The sequence below is a fragment of the Pteronotus mesoamericanus genome, unplaced genomic scaffold (assembly GCF_021234165.1).
Source record: "Pteronotus mesoamericanus isolate MK-2021 breed Mesoamerican mustached bat unplaced genomic scaffold, CSHL_Meso_final scaffold_827, whole genome shotgun sequence".
Lineage (NCBI taxonomy): Eukaryota > Metazoa > Chordata > Mammalia > Chiroptera > Mormoopidae > Pteronotus > Pteronotus mesoamericanus.
In genome coordinates this window covers 966,812-988,842 of record NW_026555327.1, presented here as the reverse complement: position 1 = coordinate 988,842, position 22,031 = coordinate 966,812, and the positions used below count along the sequence as shown (strand labels likewise).

The following is a 22,031-nucleotide window of genomic DNA, read 5'->3' as shown; positions in this document are numbered from 1 at the left end:
GGGGAGAGGCAGCTCCCAGGCCCAACTAGTAACCCACAGCAGGGGCAAAGAAGCAGAGCTTTAATGTCGGGGGAGCGGGGCGGGGGGGTTGTCCCACAAGGCACACACACCCTCTCCAGGACCAAATAAATAACAATTCCATCACTGTGGGGAGGCGCGGTCTGGGGAGGGGGTGACATGTGAGCTCTTGGAGGGCTTGTGGTCCAGAGGGGCTGCAGCCTGTGAGGGGCTTCCTGGGTTTTCCTTGGCCTCTGGCGGTCCAGTCCCCAGAATCACTCACTCTCTGAGTCTGAGTAGTCAGCCACAAGGGAGGAGCTGAGGCAGGGGTGTGGCATGTCCTGGGGGATGGGTGCCTCCTGGGAGGAGCCTGAGGAGGACCTGGGCCTGTCCTGACAGCTCCCATCCTGCCCCTGAGGCCCCCTTGTACTGGGGGTCTTAACTGTCTCCTGGGAGCAGTCTTGGGGGGATACGAGCCTGTCCTGGGTGGTGCCCGCTGACACCGGCGGCTCCCCAAACCTGGAGGTCTCAGCCAGGTGCTGGGGGCTCTCTGAGATCTCCCGGGGCTGCCTTCGCACAATACCCAGGTCCCCCACGGTGATGGGAGATCCGGCGGGTACAGATCTGCGGTTCTGAGCCAGCTTCTTCAGGACGCCACCAGCTTTGCTGCTGCCGCCGGGTCCTGAGGCCGATGGAAACCAGGAGCGGCTGATGATCTCTGTCCGCTTGAGTTTCTGCTTGTCCTCATACGCTGGGGGGGAGGGAGAGAAGGGGGTCTAGAGCCACCCTCTGCCTGGGTCTGCCATGGCCCACTCACAGCCGAGACCCCCATCTCTCCCCACCCCAACCCCTGTGCCCTCTGGCCCCCACGCACAGTCCAGGGTATGGAACTTGAGCAAGGCGGCCAGCCTGCGGTCGTCCTCCGTCTCAGGCACCAGTGGGATGGCCAGGCTCGCCTTAGCCTGCAGTGCCTGGTCCCTCTCTTCCTCTTCCTGCAGGGCTTTCTTCTTTTCCTGTTGGGAGAAGGGATGTGGGTGTGAAAGTCCTGCATCTTCAGTGCCTGCTGACTCGGGGGCATCGCTCCAGATCTCTGGGTCTCAGCTTCCTCCTCCTTGAGCTCGGAGCAGGAGAAAGCCTCACACTATGGCTGGGGCATAAAAGCCACTTAACAAATGAGAGGTGCGATTGTCATTAATACATGTACCTTTCAGTCTTCCATTCATTCATTCCGCAAATATTTATAGAATGCCTGTCTTGTCTCAGGCCTTACTCTGGACACTGGGGACAGAGCAGAGAGCAGACAAAAACCCTTGCCCTTGTGGAACTGACATTCTAGTGGGTGAGAGAGACAGCAGTGGTGGGGGGGAGAAGAATGCCGCGAGGGGCACAGGCAGCGGGCAGGGGGTTCAACTGTAAATGTGATAAGGGGAGACAGCGAGGGTCAGGGACTGTCTCCCTGAGAAGATCATGTTTGAGAAAGACATCCTCTGAGTGAGGAAGCCGGGTGCGTATCTACCTGGTGGAAGACTGTTCCAAGGTGGAGGGAACAGCCTGTGCAAAGGCCCTGAGCGAGACAGAAGTATGCGTGGAGCCGCTGAGGAAGAGTGAGGCGAATGTGGGCGGAGCAGCATGGGCGGGGAAGGTGGAGATGGGTTGGGAGAAGAAGAGGCAGATCATTCAGCCCTGGTAGGCCACAGGAGGACCTCGGCTTCTACTTTAAGTGGGAGCCATGGAGCGTTCTGAACACAGGAGGGAGTGACTGACTCAGGTGTTTGTAAGTGTCCCCTGGTGGCTGTGGGGGGTTGGGGAACGGACTGTTGGGGGTGGGAGGGCGGGAGCCTGGAGACGGGGGCAGGACTGCTGGTCCAGGTAGGAGACAATGGGGGCGGTGGAAGTAGCCAGAGACTGGATGTTATTGGAAGGTACAGGCTGACAGAATTGCTAACTGGAGGTGGGGAGGGGGTGTCAAGAGCAACTCTAGGCTCCAGGGACTCAGTGCCTAGGGCAGATGCCTTCTTTACAGAGAAGGGAGGAAGTGGGCAGGGCAGGTTAGGGACTGAGGTATGACGTGCGCTCATTGGGATATTATGTTTGAGGGTCCTTAACCCTCTCCTCCCACCATGTAGAAGCCCAGAAGGCAGGCAACACATAGCTCAAGGCACAGGCCTGGCTCAAGGGATACACTTTCAGTAACAAATAATTAGTAAGAAAACTAGTAATTTTACTCCTAATAATACTGACCACACAATGATCAGAAAGGGGACAGGAAGAGATGGGAGCTCTAGGATGGCGAGGGAACTAGTGGCCTGCGGGGTCTGCCTGAACACTCCTGCCGGGCTCCACCTGCAGCGTCCAGGGCCGCAGTCCCCCCAGGAGGGAAAGGGGAGGAGGTCCTCCCAGTGCCCCGCCGGACACCGCGAGGGTGAAACCCCATTTCCATCACACTCGCCTGAGCCCCGCCTCCCTGTGACAGAGCTCCACCAAGTGTTTTTGGCACAACTTCAGCCGTTGTGGTCACTGCCAGCCATGCCCCCGGGGTGTCCTCAAGCCAGGACCGACTGGCAGGGGGTAAGAGCTGGCATTTGTACCTGTGCCCTCAGTGACTCTCCACGCAGGCACAGATGTCTTGCCCAAGCGTGCCCACACTGAAATCCTCACTATCTTGTTATCAATTATTTTCTCTTTTTTCTATCACAGACGGCATGGCAGGGATGATTTTGTAAATTATTTGGGGGCAGGCTGATAATCTACAGATTTCATTTTGGGACAGCTGAGTGGGCCCATGAAATGCGTGTCAGGAATTGACCAGGGGGTCAGTGCCCTGCTGGGCCTCGGGCCGACGCACTCGGGCTTCACCCACGTCCTGGCTTGAAGCCCATTTTCCCTTTGAGATCTTAGGAAGGTGAAGCCTGGACCCCTCCCAAAGGAAGGTGCTACGTGCTTAATAATAGCCGTTGGGCTAGGTGCCTCCCATGGGCGCTGAGATCCCCATGATGCAGATGGAGAAACCTGGGCTCAGCGGGTGAGGTGACACGCCTATAGCTAGGATGCGGTGAGGCTCGGGCTGGACATGGGTCTTGACCTGCCAGGCTGGCGAAGCCAGGTGCCCCCCGCCCGCCTGTGGTCCCAGCCCGGGGCTGCAGCCCACTCACCCGGAACCTTTTCCGCAGCATGCTGTTGAGGGCGAAGTCGTCCTTCCAGGCGCTCTGTGCCTCCTGGATGTGGCTCAGGGTGGGGAGGGCCTTCTTGAGTGTGCTTCGGTCAGCCTCACCGTGCTCCAGGCGGAACATGGCATCTGTCTCCAGCTTCTGCTTCTTCTCATGCTCTGCAAGGGGGAGAGTATGGCTGAGCCTTCCGGGACCTGGCTCAGGCTCGGGGTCGGGGTCAGGGATGGCTTTGGGGCTGTCCATGGAGCTCACCTGTCGTCAGCACCTGCTCGTTGTCCGCCATGTCCCAGCGCTCCTCTTTGCGCTGGGCGCCGCTCACGATCACATAGTCACAATTGGCCGGGTCCGTCTGCATCTCGATGTAGTTGATGCAGAGGTGGCATTTCATCCGGAACCTGGGTGGTGAGCAGGAATCAGGACACTGTGGCCACCCCAGGCTACCATGTGTCCCCTGCCTGCTTCCTTCCACCTATGCACATCATTCAACAAGTGTTCACTAAGCACCCACTGTAGGCTACATGCCACGCTCCATACCTGGGGTAGAGCGACAGGTGAGACAGACACAGTCCTGCCACTCCAGAACTAACCTTCTGTCTGGAGTTTGTTGGTTCACTCATTCACTTACTCAACGAACCCTTCTGAGCTAGGCTGCTCTTGTTAGGCTTGGCACCAGCTGCCAGGAACACAGCAGTCAAACAAGCCAACCTGCTTGGAGGGACTAACATTCCAGCAGGGGCGATGCTGCCTGCAAAGGCACGAGCAACTGCACTGCGGGGTGGTGCTCACCACTTCAGAAAAGGCCTCTCTGAGAGGCGGTGTTGGGGTGGAAACCTGAAGTGAGGGAAGGAGCCTTGCAGATGTCTGGGGAAGGCTGAGCATTGCAGACAGAGGGCACGGAGGTGGGAGCCTCTCTGGAGTGAGAGAGAGGGACAGCGGGGAGGCCATGTGGCTGATGCAGAGTGAGGGGGGGAGAGTGGAAGGAGGTAAGGGCAGGGAGGGGACAGAGCAGAGTGTCTGGGGTCTTGTGGGCCATGGGGAGGATTTTTACTTGCAGGAAGGCGGGAGCCACGGAGGATTCTAAGCAGAGGGACGTGCAGATTGACACACCAAGAGTTTCCAGGACAGGACAGCAGGGAATGGCCATCAGGAAGAGGGTAGGAGCGCCCTTCCCACTCAGAGTCCTTTAGAGCCCATTCTCCCTGAGGCCGCCCATGTGTCCCTGAGACACCTGCTAGGCTGCCTCTACCTGTAGATTGGGGTCGTGTAGTAATTGCCAACCTTCTTCTTTTCTGCGTTGTAACGAACACCTGGAAGGAGAGGGAGAGAGTGAAGGCCCAGGCTCAGGCCACCCCAGTGTCTTTTCCCTGCGTGGGGGGGCAGATTCTGCCCCCCTGCAGGGAAGGCACCTCAGGAGGGCACTAAACTTCAAGGCAGAAAAGAGCCGTGCTCAGGTTGTATGATAGGTGCTCAAGCCACAGTGAAGGGTGGGCAGGAGCCAAAGGGCCTAGGTTTGAATGCTGATTCTACCAGCTATCAGCTGTGTTCTCTCTGGGCCTCAGTTTCCCCATCTATGCAACAGGGGTGACTGTAACACCTCCTGTACAGGGCTACTGTGAAACCTGCAGGAGCTAATAACACACAGTTGCTTAGAACAGGGCCTGGCTCAGCAAGTGTTCCAGAAGGGCTGGGCTTATGACTTTTTTAGAGAATTTTCAGGTTTTTTCTTATTTTGCTGGTTAGAAGATATATATTCTTCACTCTGTATGACCTTGCTTATCAGTGGAAAAAAGCTTAAACTAGAAAAATGGAGCTTAGGCTGGCGGGCGGCATGGCTTGGCTGGGTTCTCCTTTCCTGGGTGGCCACTTCCATTCATGGCTCTGAGGGTGACCCATGTGTGGTGTCAGGCCAAGCCCCACTCTTTGTCCTCTGAGCAGCAGGTGGCCTTTGGGGCAGATTCCCCTGACTGGGTCTGATCAAGGAGATACGATAGCGGCTCACTTGTTCTCCTCAGCAGGGGGGTGGCTCAGCACAACCCCCACCCCCACGCCCTTCTGCATTTCCAGCCTCTGTGAGGACGTCTGGGCCCTGTCACTGAGAGCCACCAGCTCCTGCTTACAGAGCGAGCTGCTCCCCTGCCCCGGTGCTGTGTGAGGGGCTGAGGGAGGCACCACGAGGACCCCAGAATGGGAAACGAGGTCAGGGGAGCTGAGTCCCCTGACCCAGGTCTCACCACTGCTGAGCACAGCCTTGGACAGTGCAGATCTGTCCATCTGTGTACCTGTGGCACAGCCAGAGGTCCGAGAGCGAGCGGAACACTAAAGGACAGTGACAACAGCGGACTGAACCTGTGAGTCCTCGCACTGTGCCATGTGCTGTGCACCAGGCACTTTGTATGCCACACAGGTGGACACTCATACCACCTGGATTTTACAGCTTGGTAAACTGAGGCACACAGAGGCTCCGTCAGTTGCCCAGGGTCACCCAACTAGGAGGCAAACCCAGAGCCTGGCCTCCTCACCACTCTGCGATGAGGTGTCTGCAGCCGGCCAGTCACTTGGGCGCCATCTCCTCCCTGACTCCTGAGTGGGAGCCTCTGGCGGAGAGGACAGTGGCGGTTAATGGGCTTCAATGTCTGCGGGACTGAGGGGCGGGCTTGGTGCGAGCGGGGGATGAGCGCAAACTCACCCATGCCGATGTGGTTCTTGCAGCCGTCACACCAGATGTTATAAGGCATCTCGAATCTACACAAACAGAAAACAGCTTCTTTGCTCCTGTTCACAGGGCTCGCCCTTGGTCTCCACCCCTGCGACTCTGGGCGCAGCTGCACTGCAAAGGGCACGCAACAGCGGGCACAAAGACTGGTTCGCGGATGTTCCCACAGCGAGGCCAGTGCAGCCCGCTGCTCCCTGGCCCGCTGGCCCAGGGGGCGAGTCTCCGTGGGTGCTGGTGTTTCCCTGCCTCACGGCGCTGAACAGCAGGAGTGGGGGGAGGTGGTAGGGGCGCTGGTGTCATTTGAGTTAGTCAAGTGTATGTACTGTCACTGAGTCCTTCACATGTGGTTCTATGTGCAACATGCAATTCTGGTTTTCTATGAACAGCAGTGACAGAGCTTCCCTTTTAAAATAAAATGTTAAGTAATGAACAATGAGGAGGTGAGGGCTCAGCTACCAGAGTGAACAGCGGTGGCTGGCTCTGGGGCATGGAAACGGAGGGGGTTTTGACGCGACCTTGCACCCTGTGCCTCCTGAGCTCACTCTTGGGAACTTGTGTCTCGACTCCTTTTCCGCAGACGTTCCCTCCTCTGATGGTTTTGTCACTGGATCACCTGCTCAGGCCCAGGGTAGGCCTCAGACAGAGGTTAGAGTTCATGAGGCAGAGAAGGAAGGAGTGAAGGGTTTGCCCTTCTGGGGGCACATCTGGCTTCCTGCCAAGGAGGGCTGGCCAGACACAGGAGGATCCCATGGGAAGGGCCTTGTCCCGGCTCGACTGCGGTAACAGCTCCGACTCTTCATCCTCCCCGTATCCGTGCCCTTTGCATTGAGACTCTGCAGCAGTTCCTGTCAGGAGGTGAACTGCGTCACGACTCATTTCAAAAAGTCGATGGCACAGAGGTGATAATGGGCCAGTTTTGAGTACTGGCCTCGGGAGGCCTTGTGCACCTTTGCTCGCTCTCTTTCAGAACCTGTAGCTGTTGTATAAACAAGCCCAGGCCAGATGGCTGGGGGTGGGGGGTGAGACCCACGGAGCAGAGCCCAATCGTGCCGCCCGCGGCCATGCTGGGGAACCGGTCCCCAGCCGGCTGGCCCCCAGCTGTGAAAGAGCCTGGCCCAGGTCGGCCAGGCCCAGTCCAGGCCAGCAGAGGCATTCAGCTGGGCTGCAGACTTGTGAGCAATAATATGTGCTTATTGTTTAGTTATGTGGCAACAGCTGACCCGTACAGTGACTCTCTGCTTAACAGAATTAAGACCCTGCAGCACTGGGCAAAATGGAGCGCCGAATTCTCCTTGAGATTGAGGCCTGGTGGCACAAGGGGCAGGGGTCCTCCGGTCTTACCTGATGACGAGGATGCCCTGGGACAGCTTCCGAGCCCGCTCCCGCAGCGGGTGGCTGTTGTGGTACCGGTTGAGGGAGCCATGCTGTGCGGAGAGGAGGAGGGCGCAGGTTAGCACTGCTGCGCAGGGCAGGCTCCTGCTCTCTTGCAGAGGCTGAGAGGGGCCTCTTTCTTATGACCTACAGCAAAATGGAGGGCACAGAGGCCCTGGCGAGGCCAGTGGGTTGGACTCAGGAATACATGAGTTTGAATCTTTCCTCTCCCATTTAAGAGCTGAAAGAGCTGTGTGACCCTGGGTAGTAACCTCACCTTTTGCCGTCCGGAGCCTCGGTTTCCCATAATTACCTCCAGGCATTGAGGGGGAAATTAGGCGAGATGACCATACCGGCAAACGTTTACTGGGTACTTTACATGCGTTTTCTCATTTTAATACCTCAACCATTCTCTGAGGACAAGTTGTTTTATTTCCTTTTTTAGCACTATTTTTAATTAGGATTTTATTTACTTATTTATTTTGAGAGAGAGGGGAAGGGAGGGAGAAAGAGAATGAGAGAAACATCAATGTGAGAAAGAACATCCATTGATGGGCTGCCTTTTGAATGCTCCCCAACCTGGGAGCGAACCTGCAACCCAGGCATGTGCCCCAACCCGGAGTCAAACCGGCACCTTTCGCTTTGTGGAATGATGCCCAACCGAGCCACACTGGTCAGGGCTTATTTGCTTTTTGACCTGGGGACACGGGTATAGCGAGGCTGAGGTAAGGGCCTGGGACCACACAGGCAGACGGCACTGATTCATTCAGGAGGCCTTACTGAGCGTCTATAGTATGGGGACACAGCTGTGAACAAGACGGAACTGTCTCTGCCCCAGGGGAGCCAATATTCTAGAGGGGGAGACAGACAATACCCAAATACAGGGCCAAGGCACCAGAGAGTTTTAAGGGCGGTGAAGAGAAATAAAGCACTAGGTGATGGGATAGAGAACAAGATGGGGGTCAGGGCTCCCCTCTGTGAGGAGAGACCTAAAAGAAGGGAAAGAGTTTTATGGTCAAAAGGAGGAAGAGGTTCCAGACAGAGGGACCAGTAGGCGGTATGACCAGAGGTGCTGACGCCAGGAGAGGGGCTCTGATCCCAGAGCCTGAGTGCCGGACCTCAGCCCGAGCTCTGCCGGAAACACGCCAAGCTGAGCACAGGGTACAGGGTGCTGAGGAGAGCCGCGTTTACCACTGGAGTGAAGGCTGCCCTGACACCCTTGTCACAAGCACAAGGCAGAAAGATCACAGGGTCACCCGCACTTTGGCAGCTGTGGCTCTGACTCAGGAAGGGTTGAGGTTCCTACTGGCCCCTGCCCTCTGGAGTCTCTGCTATCACAGATACGGAGAAGGAAGCCTGCCCCTTACCTTTTCAGGATTGAAATCTGGAGGGTAGTACTTGTTTACTCCTTTCCTTTCACCCTGGAAAGCAGAAGAGATACGTTACTCAGAGAGGGTCCTGCAGGAGACGTAGTGGTGCAGCCTTGAGGGGCGGAACCTGAATGAAGGAGACTGAGGGTGGCCCTGGGCTCCATGTCAGATCGAGGACTGGTGACCTAGGAGAAGAACCCACTGTTGTTGCCACGGAAAATCCCACAAGTGTTCAACTCCCCTAGAGCAGTGGCTTTCAGTATTTTGGGGACCGCGACTTACAGTGAGATGTATTTAACATGGCAGCTGTGCAGACACACCCATTATACAGCTGAGGCTCAGGCTTCATGAGAGAACACTTACCCTGGCTGGGGAGTCTCTTTTCAAATGCTGGCAGCCACGTGCTGTGTTGACTGAACAACCCACTAAAGCAGTGGGTCTCAAACTTGACTGCACATTACAACCACCTAAGGAGTTTCTAAAATACTGCTAATTGGGATCCACCCCTGACAGAGAACCTGCTGAGGAGTGGTGCCTGAACACTGCGCCTTTAAGAAGCAACCTGGAAAACGTGTTTAAACAAATGCTTGTATATGCTCGTTCATAGAAGCATTATTCACAACAGCCATAAGGTGGAAACAACTCAAATGCCCGTCAATGGACAAATGGGTAAACTGAATGTGGTCCATCCACACGGAAATATTATTCAGTCATAAAAGCAAATGAAGGTCTCATACGTGCTGTAACACTGATGAACCCTGAAGACATGATGTTAAGTGAAAGAAGCCAGGTATAAGAGGCCACGTGGTGTGTGATTCCATGTACATGAAATGTCCTGAACAGGTAAATCCGTAGAGAGATGAAGCAGATTCGTGGTCGCCAGGGGCTGGAGGAGGGGGAAAGTGGAGTGACTGCCAATGGGATGGGGTTTACTTTTGGGTGATGGATATGATTTAGAACACGATAGAGGTGATGGCTGCACAACATTATGAAATGTATTAATTGCCCCGGGATCATACACTTTCTTTATTTTTAAAAAGATTTTATTTACTTATAGAGAGAGGGTGCTAATGCAAACGGAGAGGTAACATCGGACCAGAGAAGCTGTGGGACTCCCCTGTCACCTCCCCCTCCCAAGAGAAACAGCATGTCTGCATGTGTGCGCTCTCTCTAGGAATTTCCCCCTCGCAAATTCCCATGTTCCCCTATATGAACTTGCTTCTAAGAGCTCAAGGTAAGGTGGATGTCAGGGATGTTCAGCGCACCACCTTCTTAGACTGCTAGCCTCTGATATTAATAAAAATGCAATTGTAATCCAATCCCTGTCTCTGCTTTGTGGCTGAATGGACAGGGAGTGCAACCTCCAGATGCAGTTGACTTTTGGTTTCAAGGGAAAGGGAGGGAGAAAAAGAGGGAGAGTAACACTGATGTGAGAGAGAAACATTGATTGGTTGCCTCTCGTAGGCACCCCTGACTGGGGACCAAACCCACGACCCAGACATGTGCCCTGACCAGGAACAGAACTGGCAACCTTTCAGTTTGTGGGGTGATGCCCAACTCACTGAGCCATACCCCTCAGGGCGGGATTTTGCATTTTATTTTATTTTATTTTATTTTATTTAAAAGATTTTATTTATTTATATTTAGAGAGGAGAAGGGAGGGAGAAAGAGAGGGAGAAAAACATCAATGTGTGGTTGCATTTTGTGCACCCCCTGCTGGGGACCTGGCCTGCAACCCAGGCATGTGCCCTACACTGGGAATTGAATTGGCGACCTTTTGGTTTGCAGGCCAGCACTCAATCCATTGAGCCACACTAGCCAGGGCAGGATGGTGCATTTTAAAATGGTTAATTTTGTCACGTGAATTTTACCTCTTTAAAAAAAAAAAAAGAAAAGAAAACAGCTTCTGGGTGATTTTAGTGGGCAGCCAAGTTTGAGAACCACTGCACCAAAAGATCATGAATCCAGAATTTGAAAATACTATCTTAGAGCTCAGGCACGAGGAAGGGACTACCTTGGGGGTTTGATGAAGGCTAGAAAAGAACCCCAAGGAGCACAAGCCAGTCTACTCACCATCTTGGCAGCCGCCTACGGGTCCTCACCCTCAACACAGCCAATCTGCAAAGAAAAGACACTGACACCCACTGAGCTATGTTGACTGTCTGCCCAGTTCCGCCCTCCTGGGGCGCAGTGCCCCTGAGAAGATACTGTGGGCTGGGTATGGTGGTGGCAACTCACAAGAGCCTCCCCCCAGGAGTAGGGGGTGCCCAAAGAGCGGTGTTTGTTGGTTTGGAAAGAGAGTGTCCTGTCCACTCTCCATGCAACATATATTCACAGCTAATACTTCTCACCCCTCCAGGCCCCTGTCATTGCTCTTCTGGACCACTGCAGTCACCTCTCTCTGGTGTCCTGGCTCTGCCCTCAACTCCCACAATCTGTTCTCTTCACAGAGGTCAGGAGGATCTCTTAAAAAATAAATCTGAAATATCACTCCTCTGCTCCCATCCCCGCTGTGATTCCCATTGCTTTGAGAACCATGTCAGACTCCTCCCTGTGGCCTGCCCCTCCAGGCCTGCTGCGGACCCCTCTCCCTCGTGCACATTCTGTTCCAGTCACACGGGCTTTCTGGCTGCCTTCAGAGGCTAAGCAGGTGCAGGCCAATTGCCTTGAATTCTCCTCCTGGAGCTGTTTGTTTTTTGTCACAGGTGTCAGCTCAAACATCACTTTTGTCGGACGCCCCACTGGAGTCACCTCTCTCCCGGAGCTCTTCTCACATCACCCTGTGCCTCCTTACTTGTCTATAGCTCTCTCCTCCGCAAGGTCGCACCTTGCTGTACTTCTAGCACCAAGGACAGTGTCTGGCCCTTGATAAATTCTCATGAAGAACCACTAATTAAGGTTCCCTGAGAATCAGTGCAGGCAACACAGATATCAAATGCAGGGGCCCCTATAACTGGGGGTGAGGCATCCCCTACACCCTGCATGTTTGGAGGAGAGACTTTGAGGTCTAGAATGGGGATTGGCAAAATTTCTATTAAGGAGCACACAGTAAACACCGCTGGCTTTCTGGACCATACTGTCTCTGTCCCAACAACTAAACTCTGCCCATCACAGCCAGAAAGCAGCTGTGGACAATAGGTAAATGAATGGGTGTGTCTGTACTCCAATAAAACTTTATTTAGGGATATTGAAGTTTGCATTTCATGTGATTGTCACTTGTCACAGAATATTATTCTCCTTTCGATCTTCCCCTAATCATTTAAGAAGTTAATACCACTCTTAGCTGGCAGGTTGTACAAAATCAGGTTGGTTTTGGTCTGTGGGCATAATCTGCCAGCTCCCTGTGCTAGAGTCAGGAAGGTCGGTCTAATTGTTTCTGCCAATTTAGCCATGCACGCTCTAACGGTTACTGTGTGCCAGGTGCTGTGCTGTGTCTGACATCATTGCCTCATTTACTTTGTATTATGTTACTATTATCTCCAATTGACAAGAGGGATTAAGTATTGGTTTGGCCAAAAAGTCTGTTTAGTTTTTTCCGTAAAATAAAAGACACATTTTTTTTTATTTTCACCAATAACTTTATTGATTTGGATATTTTGAGAGTATCAGCTATCTCCTGCCATTCGCTCCAAGTGGGTAGAAGCCAGGGGTGCTGCCAAACATCATCCAATGCACAAGACAGCCCCACAGCAAAGAATTATTTGGCCAAAATGTCAATAGTACCAAGAAACTTTGCAAACCACGTTTGACATGATCAGTCACATCACCTTCTCCATACACTGCACAAAACTTTTTTTTGCATTTCAGTTACATTTTTAACCTTCTGTGAAGTAGTAAAACATAATATGCCAAAAATGTTGCGCATATCCTTCCATCTTCCATATTAAAATGGGTGCACAAAAATTCACCAGTTTTGATAAGTTTTTTAAAAAATGCATGCTGATATGACAGCTGTCACAATACAATCTAACAAAATTGTTCCTAATGAAGTTAAAGACAACTAACTACTACTAGCATCAACCTACAGAAAAAAACTAAATGAAATGAACTTTTTGGCCAAACCAGTAACTTGGTCAGAAGCTGATGGGGAGGTAGAGCTGGGGCACAAAGTGCTGTAAACTGTCCCATCTTGTCCTGAACCTCTCTCCATTTTGTGTTCTCCATCTGTAACGTGTGCCCCTGGACCAGTTTTTTTCCTAAGGTCTTTCTAATCTAAAAATGCTTTTGCTAACAAAATAGCTAAGTGCCCACCCAGGCTTTGAGGTGAGAGTTCCTTGGCCTTGAATCTCAGCTTTACTCCTTACTCACTGGGTGACCTTGGTCAGTGTCTGAATTTTCCTGAATTTATAATTCCTCATCTGTAAAGAGCAGATGAGGGCAACAGGACTGACTTTCTGGGGTTGTTGCAGATGAAGTAACGCACTGGGAAATGCTGGCACGAAGTACTCCATTTACAGGAGCTGAGAGTCTTAACATGGTTTTACCTCCTCAGTGAATGGTACTGCTGAGGCTATAGGCTGAATACAGAAATCTCTGATCCTTGCTGTCAAGACTAATCCTAGACTGCATTTGCCCAGTACTACTGCTTGGACTGGGATACAGACTCTGCTGCTTGCTAGCGGCTTGACTTTGGGCAAGTTGCTCACTCTCTCTGGGCCTCAGTTTCCTTGTCTGTAAAATAGAGTTTACAAAAGTATCTCAGCCTGATAAGTTTAATGTTAAGACTCAGTGAATTAAATAAAGTTCTCAGAACAGCTCCTGATGCCAAATTAAACATTGGTAGTTTTGATTATTTTCACGTCCACCGTTTTACAAGCATCATTTTACAAAATCTTCATCAGAGCCCAGCACGGTAGAAGGCTGCTGGTTCCACTTCCCAGATGTAATAAACCGAGGGGCCCTTCAGGCATAACGTGGGCCAGGGCTGAGCCTGGGGTCACGGCTGTAGTTGGGGATTTGGGTCGTGGGCCGCGACTGGGCCCTGGGCCAGCTCCAGACATCGGACCCGCGATCGCAGAGCCCCGCGGCCCCGGACGTGACAGTCCCCGTAGGGTGGCTCCGAGACCGCGTGAGATAGCAGCTTGACCCCCGGCCCTACCCGGCCTGCCCGCCCCTCCGCCTGCCAGGACTTACCTGCCCCCTCCTGACGTCACACCTTGCCTCTGTCCGGAAGTGAGTGCTCGACGCGCAAGGGGCGTAGAGCACTCCCCGCGTGACGCAGCCGCCTGCGCGAGGCGGGGCTAGGCGGCAACGCCGCGCTGATTGGCTGAGTGATGAATACGCCGCACCCTCTTGGCCTACTGGAGTGGGCCAATCCAGGCCGGCCCCTTCCCACCGCGTTCGCGTCACGAAGCCCGCCTTCAGTCTCGTCCACCCTACTTGGCCCAGTCCGAGGCTTCCGTCTCTAACGGCACCCTCCCGGGAGCGCAATCTCGCCCGTTGAAACTTTAGAGCGAGAATGGAAGTCCAGGGCACGCAGGTCAAGCAGAGCAGCCCCGTGCTTTTGAACGGTTAGCGAGCTAAGGACTGTTTTTCCATTTGTAATCGGGTGGGGGGGGGGATCAAAAGAGTGGCATTTTATGACGTGGAAATAATATGAAGTTTAAACTTTAGTGTCCGTAAATGAACTTTTATTGGAATACAGCTAAGTCTGTTTATTTACCTGGTGCCTATGGCCATTTTGCTGCTACCGTGGCAGAGCTGAATGTTTGCAACGGAGAATGTATGGTCCCAGAGCCTAAAAAATTTACAGTCAGGCCTTTTTACAGAAGAAGTGGGCCAGTGTCTGCCTTAAAGCCGGCAGACCAGCCTGGCTGTGCCGTCTGCACAGGGAAGTGGCTTTTGAATTTACTTTTATGCCCTGTAGGACTTAACAGATTCTGTTTGTTCATTTATTCATTGAACAGCTGTTTTAGGTGCGTGCTATGTGCCAGGCCGTGGGGACTGAGAGTAAAGGACACACCTTTTTCTCATTGATGAGGCATAGCAACTCGCAATTTATCAAGGGCAGTGTGAGAAATGATGACAGTAATACTACTACTTATACTATTTGGTGCCAGTCTCTGTTCTAAAATCTTGCAAGTCAGTTCTCGCGAAAGTAAGGTGCTGCATACTGAGTGCTCACAACTCACCAAGCATCATTCACCGGAGCTTCATACTCCCTTACATGTGTTACCTCAGGGAACGCTGCTCCTATGAGACGGATATGCTAGCATTCTCATTCTACAAATGAGACAAGCCAAAGAGATTAAGTAACTGGCCCACGGTCACACAGCTAGTGAGGAGCGGAGGATTTGACTTCCATCTGCTGATGCCCAACTTTGTTCCCTTAACCTGTGGCGATTGTATGCATTAAATATCAGGTCTATGGGCACCCAGAGGAATGTTTGACGAGGGTAGGGATGTTTGGCAGTGGGCAGGAGTAAGGGCCAGTGAGATCCCTATGAGGGGTGACTCTGATCTGGATGAGGAGGAGCAGGGTGGAGGAAGGGGGCACAGGGTAGAGGCACACTCACAGATCCTGAAAAACGAGATGGACCTGCATTCAGCCCCAGTAATCTTGCTTGCAACTGCTGAATTTTGCTTGAGTCCTTATCTTGCACCTCAACAGATAGTGACTAATATTTTGCGAAGGGGAGGCGTAAGAACCCTTGTCTTTCAAGAGATATGTAGAGCCTTACTCTTCTTACAAGGCAGATGATGGCACTAAAATATCAGCCTGAGATATGAAGAGCCTTTCTATAATGATGACAAATGCAGGCCAGTTCCTGTGGGGCCAAGGGAACTGACTTAGGGAGAGGAGAGCAATTAGCCAGCCTGGGCAGGGTGGCAGGAAGGGACCTGGATTCTAGCTCTGGGCATCTTGATCCTGACCTAAGTTTGCTCAATTGCAAAGTGGAATATTTCGGCTCTGCCCATGGGAACAAATGCAATAAATACCTACAAATGTAATTGTAAAACATTTGATTAAGAAAAGAAGGCTGTGGGCTGGGAAGGGCATTCCAGGAACATGGTCCAGCATTTGGGAACAAGAGAATGATAGAAGATTAGGCGGTTTTTAAGCATCTGTAACTTCTTTACATAAAGCTGAAACCCACTTCTCTGCTATTGACATCCACTGCCTCTATTCCTACCTGCAAGAGCCACAGAGGGCCTATCGGTCTTCCACATGCCAGTCCTTCATCTCCCTCCTACCTCTGAGAGCCTCTGGTTTAAACCTAACTTCAGCTTCACCCCTCCAATCACCATCCAGAGCTCAGAAAGCAGGTGCAACAGGTTAGACATTTTATGTTTGATTTATGGCTGTGATCAAAACTGTTTTGGCCCTGGCTGGGTGGCTCAGTGGATTGAGTGTTGGCCTGTGAACCAAAAAGTTGCTGGTTTGATCCCCAGTCAGCGCACATCTCTGGGTTGCAGGCCAGGTCCCCAGTTGGGGACATGTAAGAGGCAACCGATCGATGTTTCTGTCATTGGTGTTCCTCTCCCTCTCTTTCTCCCTCCCTTTCCCTCTCTAAAAATAAATAAAACCTTAAAAAAAAAACTTCTTTTGGATGCTACCCCTCCAATTGTGTGTGAATATCCAACCTCCAAGAGGACATGATAGCTTTTGTACTTTAGCCAGCACATCCTCCATCATAGCTGACTGGGTCAGGGGGGTTGATTTAACCCAAGCTGGGTGAATTGGGATTGCTTTTGGGAAGTTAGAATTGGCTTCCAGACACCCATGGGAACCTGCCTGTGGCCTGACCTGAGAACATGGAACTTCGGACTTAGTGGGAAGCCATCTTTAGCCATGTGCAGAGAAAAGCGGAGATAAGCAGCCAAGTAGTAAGAGAGAGAGAGAGAGAGATGTGAGGCCTTTCAGTTGTTAGGTCCCGTGAGGTAGCCCTATAATAAACTCTCCTCCTTCAACTAAACTAGTTTGCACAAGTTTCTTTTATCTTGCAACCAAAAGAACCTTGACTATGAGTGGTCCTGTTTATGATCATGGGAACTGGTTAAATCAACAGCTGTATTAAAGCAAAGAAAGGAGAGGAGAGGTGAGTGATGATTTCAAGACAAACCGAACTCTTCTTCATCCTTGTGAGAGCAAAGCAAGGACAGTGAGATGTTAGGAAAGAAATCCAACCGCTAATTTTTTCGTGTGTGTGTGCCAGAGGAGAGGGTTTCTACAGGAGGCAGAGTCTATGGTGCCCAGGTCCCTGTCTCCTGGTCTTCTGTGTAATCCTCTCCCCTGAGTGTGGGCCTAGTGACTCTATTCTAACTAGTAAAATATGGTCAGGTGATGGGATATATATGATTACATGTATATAAATACATAAGATTGTAGTGTCCATCTTGCTAGGGGACTCTTCCTCGCTGGGCTTGATGAAGCCAGCTGCCATGTGAAAAGGAAGTGAGGGCAGCCCACAGCCAACAGCCAGTGAGGAGCTGAGACCCTCAGTGTGAGAGCCTGCAGTGAAGGAAAATTCTACTAATGACCACATGAGCTTGGAAGCACACCCTCCCCAGTGGAACCTCAGGTGAGACAAAGCCTGGACCCAAACCTTGATCACAGCCATGAAGAGGACCCAATTAAACTGTACCCAGACTCCTGACCCACAGAAACTGTGAGATAAATGTAGGTTGTTTTAAGTCACTAAGTTTGTCATAATGTATGATGCAGCAAGAAATAACTAATACAGTTTCTCAGGCTATAAATCAACGTATAATGAAAGAAATCTGCTTGATGTATTTTCAAATCAACTGCAGGCAATACAGGAAACTCAATTACAGACCTATGTATTTGCCTCTGTGAGATCCCAATGTGAGCAGGACAATATTTGGGTTTCTCCGATGTGCAATGGATTCTAGAAAATCCTCTCTGTGGTGCAAGCCTGAGGGCAGAGAGGGCAGGGCCAGGGCACCAGGGCAGCCCTCCAGAGGCCAGGCACATGGCACATTCGGGGAGCCGTGGGGACTTCGTCATGATCCTGCAGCTCCAGAGGAGGAGAGGGGAACTGCAAAGCTAGCAAGTTCAGTGCCACACCTCCACTCATCAACGGCTGCCCCTGGCTTATCCCGCAATTGAAGTCTTTTGGGGAAACAAAATCTTGAAAAGGAACATCTGTTAAGGAATTCTCATTTCATGTGTGGCAAGAGGAGGGTGGTGATGCTAAGGGCTTTGAGTCCATGCAGGGTAGTGAGAGCTACTTATTTGGTCTGTGTCTCTGAACCAAAGTTCTGAGGAAGAAGATGGGCTGGATTAAAGGAGAAAAGGCGCCTCCCTTCCCAATCACGGAAGGGCATCTTGAAGCCTTGAGGCCCCAGCGTGCTTGGTAGCTGGGAAGAGAACACGGAAGAGAACAAGTCTTTACCTTGAAGAGCTCAGTGCCATCTGGGTATTACCTCCAAACAACAGGAATAATAATACACTTAACTCAGGCACTCCTTTTATTGTACCAAGTTCAAAGGACTCTTAAAAGGGGGCCTGTGCCTTTATGGGTTTAGGAAAGCTGGATTCTCGGGAGAAGCTGGCTTCTATTCTTGGTCTGCTGCTTGCTATTCCAGCTGACCTGGTGATCTCTTGGAGCCTACTATTCTTAAGATTTGGGGGAAAAGCAAGGAACCAGAGACATAGAGGCACCCCTAGCATTTCTGGTTTTCTAAAAGCTTTTGAAGTATAACTCAAAGCATTTTTGCTTTTGGCTGAGAGGAGGCCAGGAATGCATACTGGTGCCAACACAGACTGCATGACAAAGGCATTTCCTGTTCTCTCGGTGGCTCTGTTACAATTACCCTTTATTTACCACTACATGCCCCAAAATGCCTGGGTCTGTTTCATGGCTCTCTGATGTCCTTCTACCAGCTAAATCGATGAGTTTAAGAGTCCTGTAGTCACTCATAGGCAGGTAGGCCAGACTTTGGGCTACCACATGCTTTGGTCCTGGCTTGAAGCCTTGGAGACTAAGGCAAGGTTGGCAAGCTTTCTGTAAACGGCCAGATATTAAATATTTTATGCTTGGGGGCCAGATGGCTCCATATAGCTCCTCAGCTCTGACATTGAATGAAAGCATAGATATTATGTAAATGAATGGATTGGGCTGTATGCAGATAGAACTGTATTTCCAATAAAATCAGACATTTGGCTGGGTAGTTTGCTGAACCCTGGTCTAAGGGATTGAAAAGATTAAATCTTTATTTTAGAGCAACTGCAAATCTGACTCCTTGCAATAAAAGCAGCTGCGAAGGCACTGTGGACAGGGTGCAGGGAGGTCCTGTGTTTGAACCCTGGCTTACTGACTGTTAACAGAGTTCTTAAGGTCACATTCAGAGGTTTGAATTTGGGCATCAATTCCTAGTTTTGTGACCTGGGGCAAGTTGTTAACTATTGTCGGCTCAGTTTCATCACCCAGAGATGGAGGTGATGACACTTAAAGCTCAGAGTGGCACAGGAGTTCTGGGGTAACACTGGGAAGACACTCAGCATAACTAGTATTTAGTCTGGATTCTGTGATTGTTGAATCAGAAGTCTTTAGCTTAGAAAATAAGCTTTTTCTTTCCACTGTATAAACTGATGTTTATCAAAGCTGAAATGAGATCAGAACTTTTAACTTTTGGTCTACTGCATATAGGACACCAAGTATGAGTCACTACACCAACACATGCTAGTAAACACTGCTTATCGGAGAAATGACACCAAAGAAAAGAATTGTATCTAGAGTATCACCCTTAAGATCATGATTCGGGCAAATTAAAATATTTTTTAAAAAGTTTCAGAGTTGGGTTATATACAGACAATTGAAATAGGAAAGAAATGGAGAGGAACCCCTGACTCTTGGTTCCCCTGGACCAAATACTGATTTTTACTACAGATTGTTCTTCTCCTTAAGGAGGGTGCTGACCAAAAGAAATGAATACTATTGACAATTTTTTAAAATGTTTTTTATTTAAATCCTCACCCCAGGATATGTTTGTTACTTTTTTATAGAGAGAGAGACAGAGAAAAACTTCAATTATTTTTCTCCCTTAGGCACCCTAACTTGGGATCAAACTTGCAACCTAGGTACATGCCCTGATGGGGAATGAAACCTGCAAACTTTAGGTGTATGAGACGATGCTCCAACCAACTGGCCACCTGGCCAGGGCCTACAGACAATTTTGAAGAGAAAGTCCCTTCTTTAGTTGCTTTTGAGATGGAGTCTAATAAAAACACGGAGATGCTAAGAAGCAGAACTGGGACTCACCAGGAACAGAAAGCTTCACACGAAGTTCACTCGCGAAGTTCCGATACCAAGTGACATTTCTCATTGCGTCCAGCTGTTCTGGCTCACTTGTATTAAGGTGATTTTCCAAACAGCAAACCACAAGCATGTGAAACAAGCTTCTGGAATAAGGCCGCGATGCAACATAGTGGGGACAGGGTGCACAGGAATCAGGTTTAGGGACCACAGAACTGTTCCACCCCTACCCGAACATGGACCCAAAGTAATAAATTCCTCCTCTTGTCCTTGAGGACTCCTCCAGAAAAGTGCTGCTCGCTCAGAGTGGACCCAGATGAGAAGACTGAGGAAGGCAACCAACAGAACTAGGTGCAAAATGAGGGAAAGTGGGAAAAGAGATGAAAAGATCTAATACACCAATACTTTCTAGAACACTGAAGTATAATCTTAAACGTCAAGGAAAATACTTAGATTGACTTAATTTCTTGCCCACATATGCCAGGTACCCCTTGTTCATTCACTCATTCCACACTTATTGGTTGAGTGCTATAAGGTGTCTAGCATTGTTGTACACACTAGAGATGCAGCAGTAAACAAAACAGGCAGTCTTTGCTCTCCTGAGATTGCATTATAGTGGGTTCCGGTCGGATCATCCTGGGCAGCCCATTTTTTATGAGCAGGATCCAAATTCCTGATAGCACATGGGATCTTCTGACATTACCCTAATCTGACAACTGCAAAGTACATGGAAAGGCAGGTGGGTGCTGAAGGTGGTTAATTAAAGGGATGTTCTATATTTTGTTTTGTTGTAAGATTTTATTTATTTTTAGAGAGAGAGGAAAGAAGGGAGAGAAACACTGACCTGGCCTGCAACCCAGACATGTGCCTTGAGTGGGAATCAAACCGACAACCTTTTGTTTTGCAGGCCAGCGCTCAATCTAGTGAGCCACACCAGCCAGGGTGATGCTCTATGGTTTTTTGATATGAACACTAGCCAGGTAAGACTAATTGATGTGGATGCTTGGGACACTCCTATAATTTAAGCACCATATCATGAAGCATTTTAAAAGGCCAGTTTAATTTTTTTTTTTTAATTTTTCCTCATGACAGCACCAGGATGTCTTGTGCTTAAACACCATAATTCCCACAAACAGGCCCCTGTCATGGCTGTGTTAAACACCACCATAATTTACTTGTTAAAATCAGGAATAATAATGAGTTTGTTTGAGTGGTAACCACAGGCTGGAAGAACTGATTCTGAAAGATGTGGGAATGAGCGGGGAGGCTAAGAGAAGTAACAAAAGACACTTGGAGGTGAAGTGGAAGGGGCACTGGGAGGGAGCCTGGGCAGCTTAAATAACTTTGGTGTGGGGGTGGGCAAAGGTCTGGAGGGATCTTGTCAGGAACTGAGCATTTCCAGGTCCTTAAGAAATCAAAAGATCCTCATTGGACAGAGGAGAAAATGAGTCCAGAGAGCTTAAGTGATAAGGCCATAGAGCTCATAATGGCAGAACTGGGGACAAAACCCAGATCTCCTGATTCCTGGCCAATGCTTTTTTCTCTCAGTTGATCTGTCCATTACGATCACCTATTGTGTTTCGCATAATTCAACTGGGTCAACTGGTTCCCAGAAAATCGGCCTATTTTAAGAATCTCCACAGTCAGAGAATTAATATAGTATATACTTTCTGGCATAGGACAATAGTTAAAGAATTCCAAGTCTATTTAGTGAAAACTAACAGGTTTATTTATCTTTAATTTTTGACCAGAGGTCAGTGGTTCTCCACTTGGCAGGGGTTGGGGGGAACATCTTGCCCCCTAGGGGACATTTGGCAATGTCTGGAGACATTTTTAGTGGTGACAACTGGGATGAAGATGTTTTTGGCACCTAGCGAGTAGGGGTGGGATATGCTGCTAAATATAAACATCTTACGGGGCACGACAGCCCCATACCACAGAGAATGGTCTGGTCCCACACCAGTAACACCCAGGCTGAGACACCCTGCGCCAGAGGCAGAAATCAAAATGGGAGCTCAGACTGGAAGCCAGCGGGCTGTCTTGACCATGGGGAAAATGCCAAGTGGGTAAAGAATTTGCCAGCAAAGGAACTGTTTCAAAAAAGAATTCACTTGGTCCATGTGGCTCAGTTGGTTGGTATGTCACCTGGTAACCGAAAGGCTGAGGGTTCAATTCTTTGTCAGGGCACATAACT

The 22,031-nt window shown here is 50.3% G+C and overlaps 1 protein-coding gene across 1 annotated transcript; it reads right to left on the bottom strand.

The window, feature by feature from the left end:
• Nucleotides 1–72: 72 nt before the first annotated feature.
• Nucleotides 73–13,826, bottom strand: YJU2B (YJU2 splicing factor homolog B). Its single transcript, XM_054563580.1, has 10 exons — nt 13,752–13,826; nt 10,692–10,736; nt 8,616–8,669; nt 7,219–7,301; nt 5,851–5,906; nt 4,411–4,471; nt 3,417–3,559; nt 3,150–3,322; nt 872–1,010; nt 73–748 (listed from the first exon to the last, which is right to left on the bottom strand). Exons 2-10 carry the CDS (start codon nt 10,692–10,694, stop codon nt 273–275), a joined length of 1,188 nt encoding a protein of 395 aa, XP_054419555.1. The 5' UTR covers nt 10,695–10,736; nt 13,752–13,826; the 3' UTR covers nt 73–272.
• Nucleotides 13,827–22,031: the final 8,205 nt, after the last annotated feature.

Excerpts from the sequence above, each read along its gene's own strand:
- YJU2B (XM_054563580.1), bottom strand. Across the intron at positions 7,302-8,615 it reads CAGATTTCAATCCTGAAAAG|CATGGCTCCCTCAACCGGTA; the intron begins GTAAGGGGCAGG and ends CTCTCCGCACAG. Across the intron at positions 1,011-3,149 it reads TGCTGCGGAAAAGGTTCCGG|GAAAAGAAGAAAGCCCTGCA; the intron begins GTGAGTGGGCTG and ends TTCTCCCAACAG.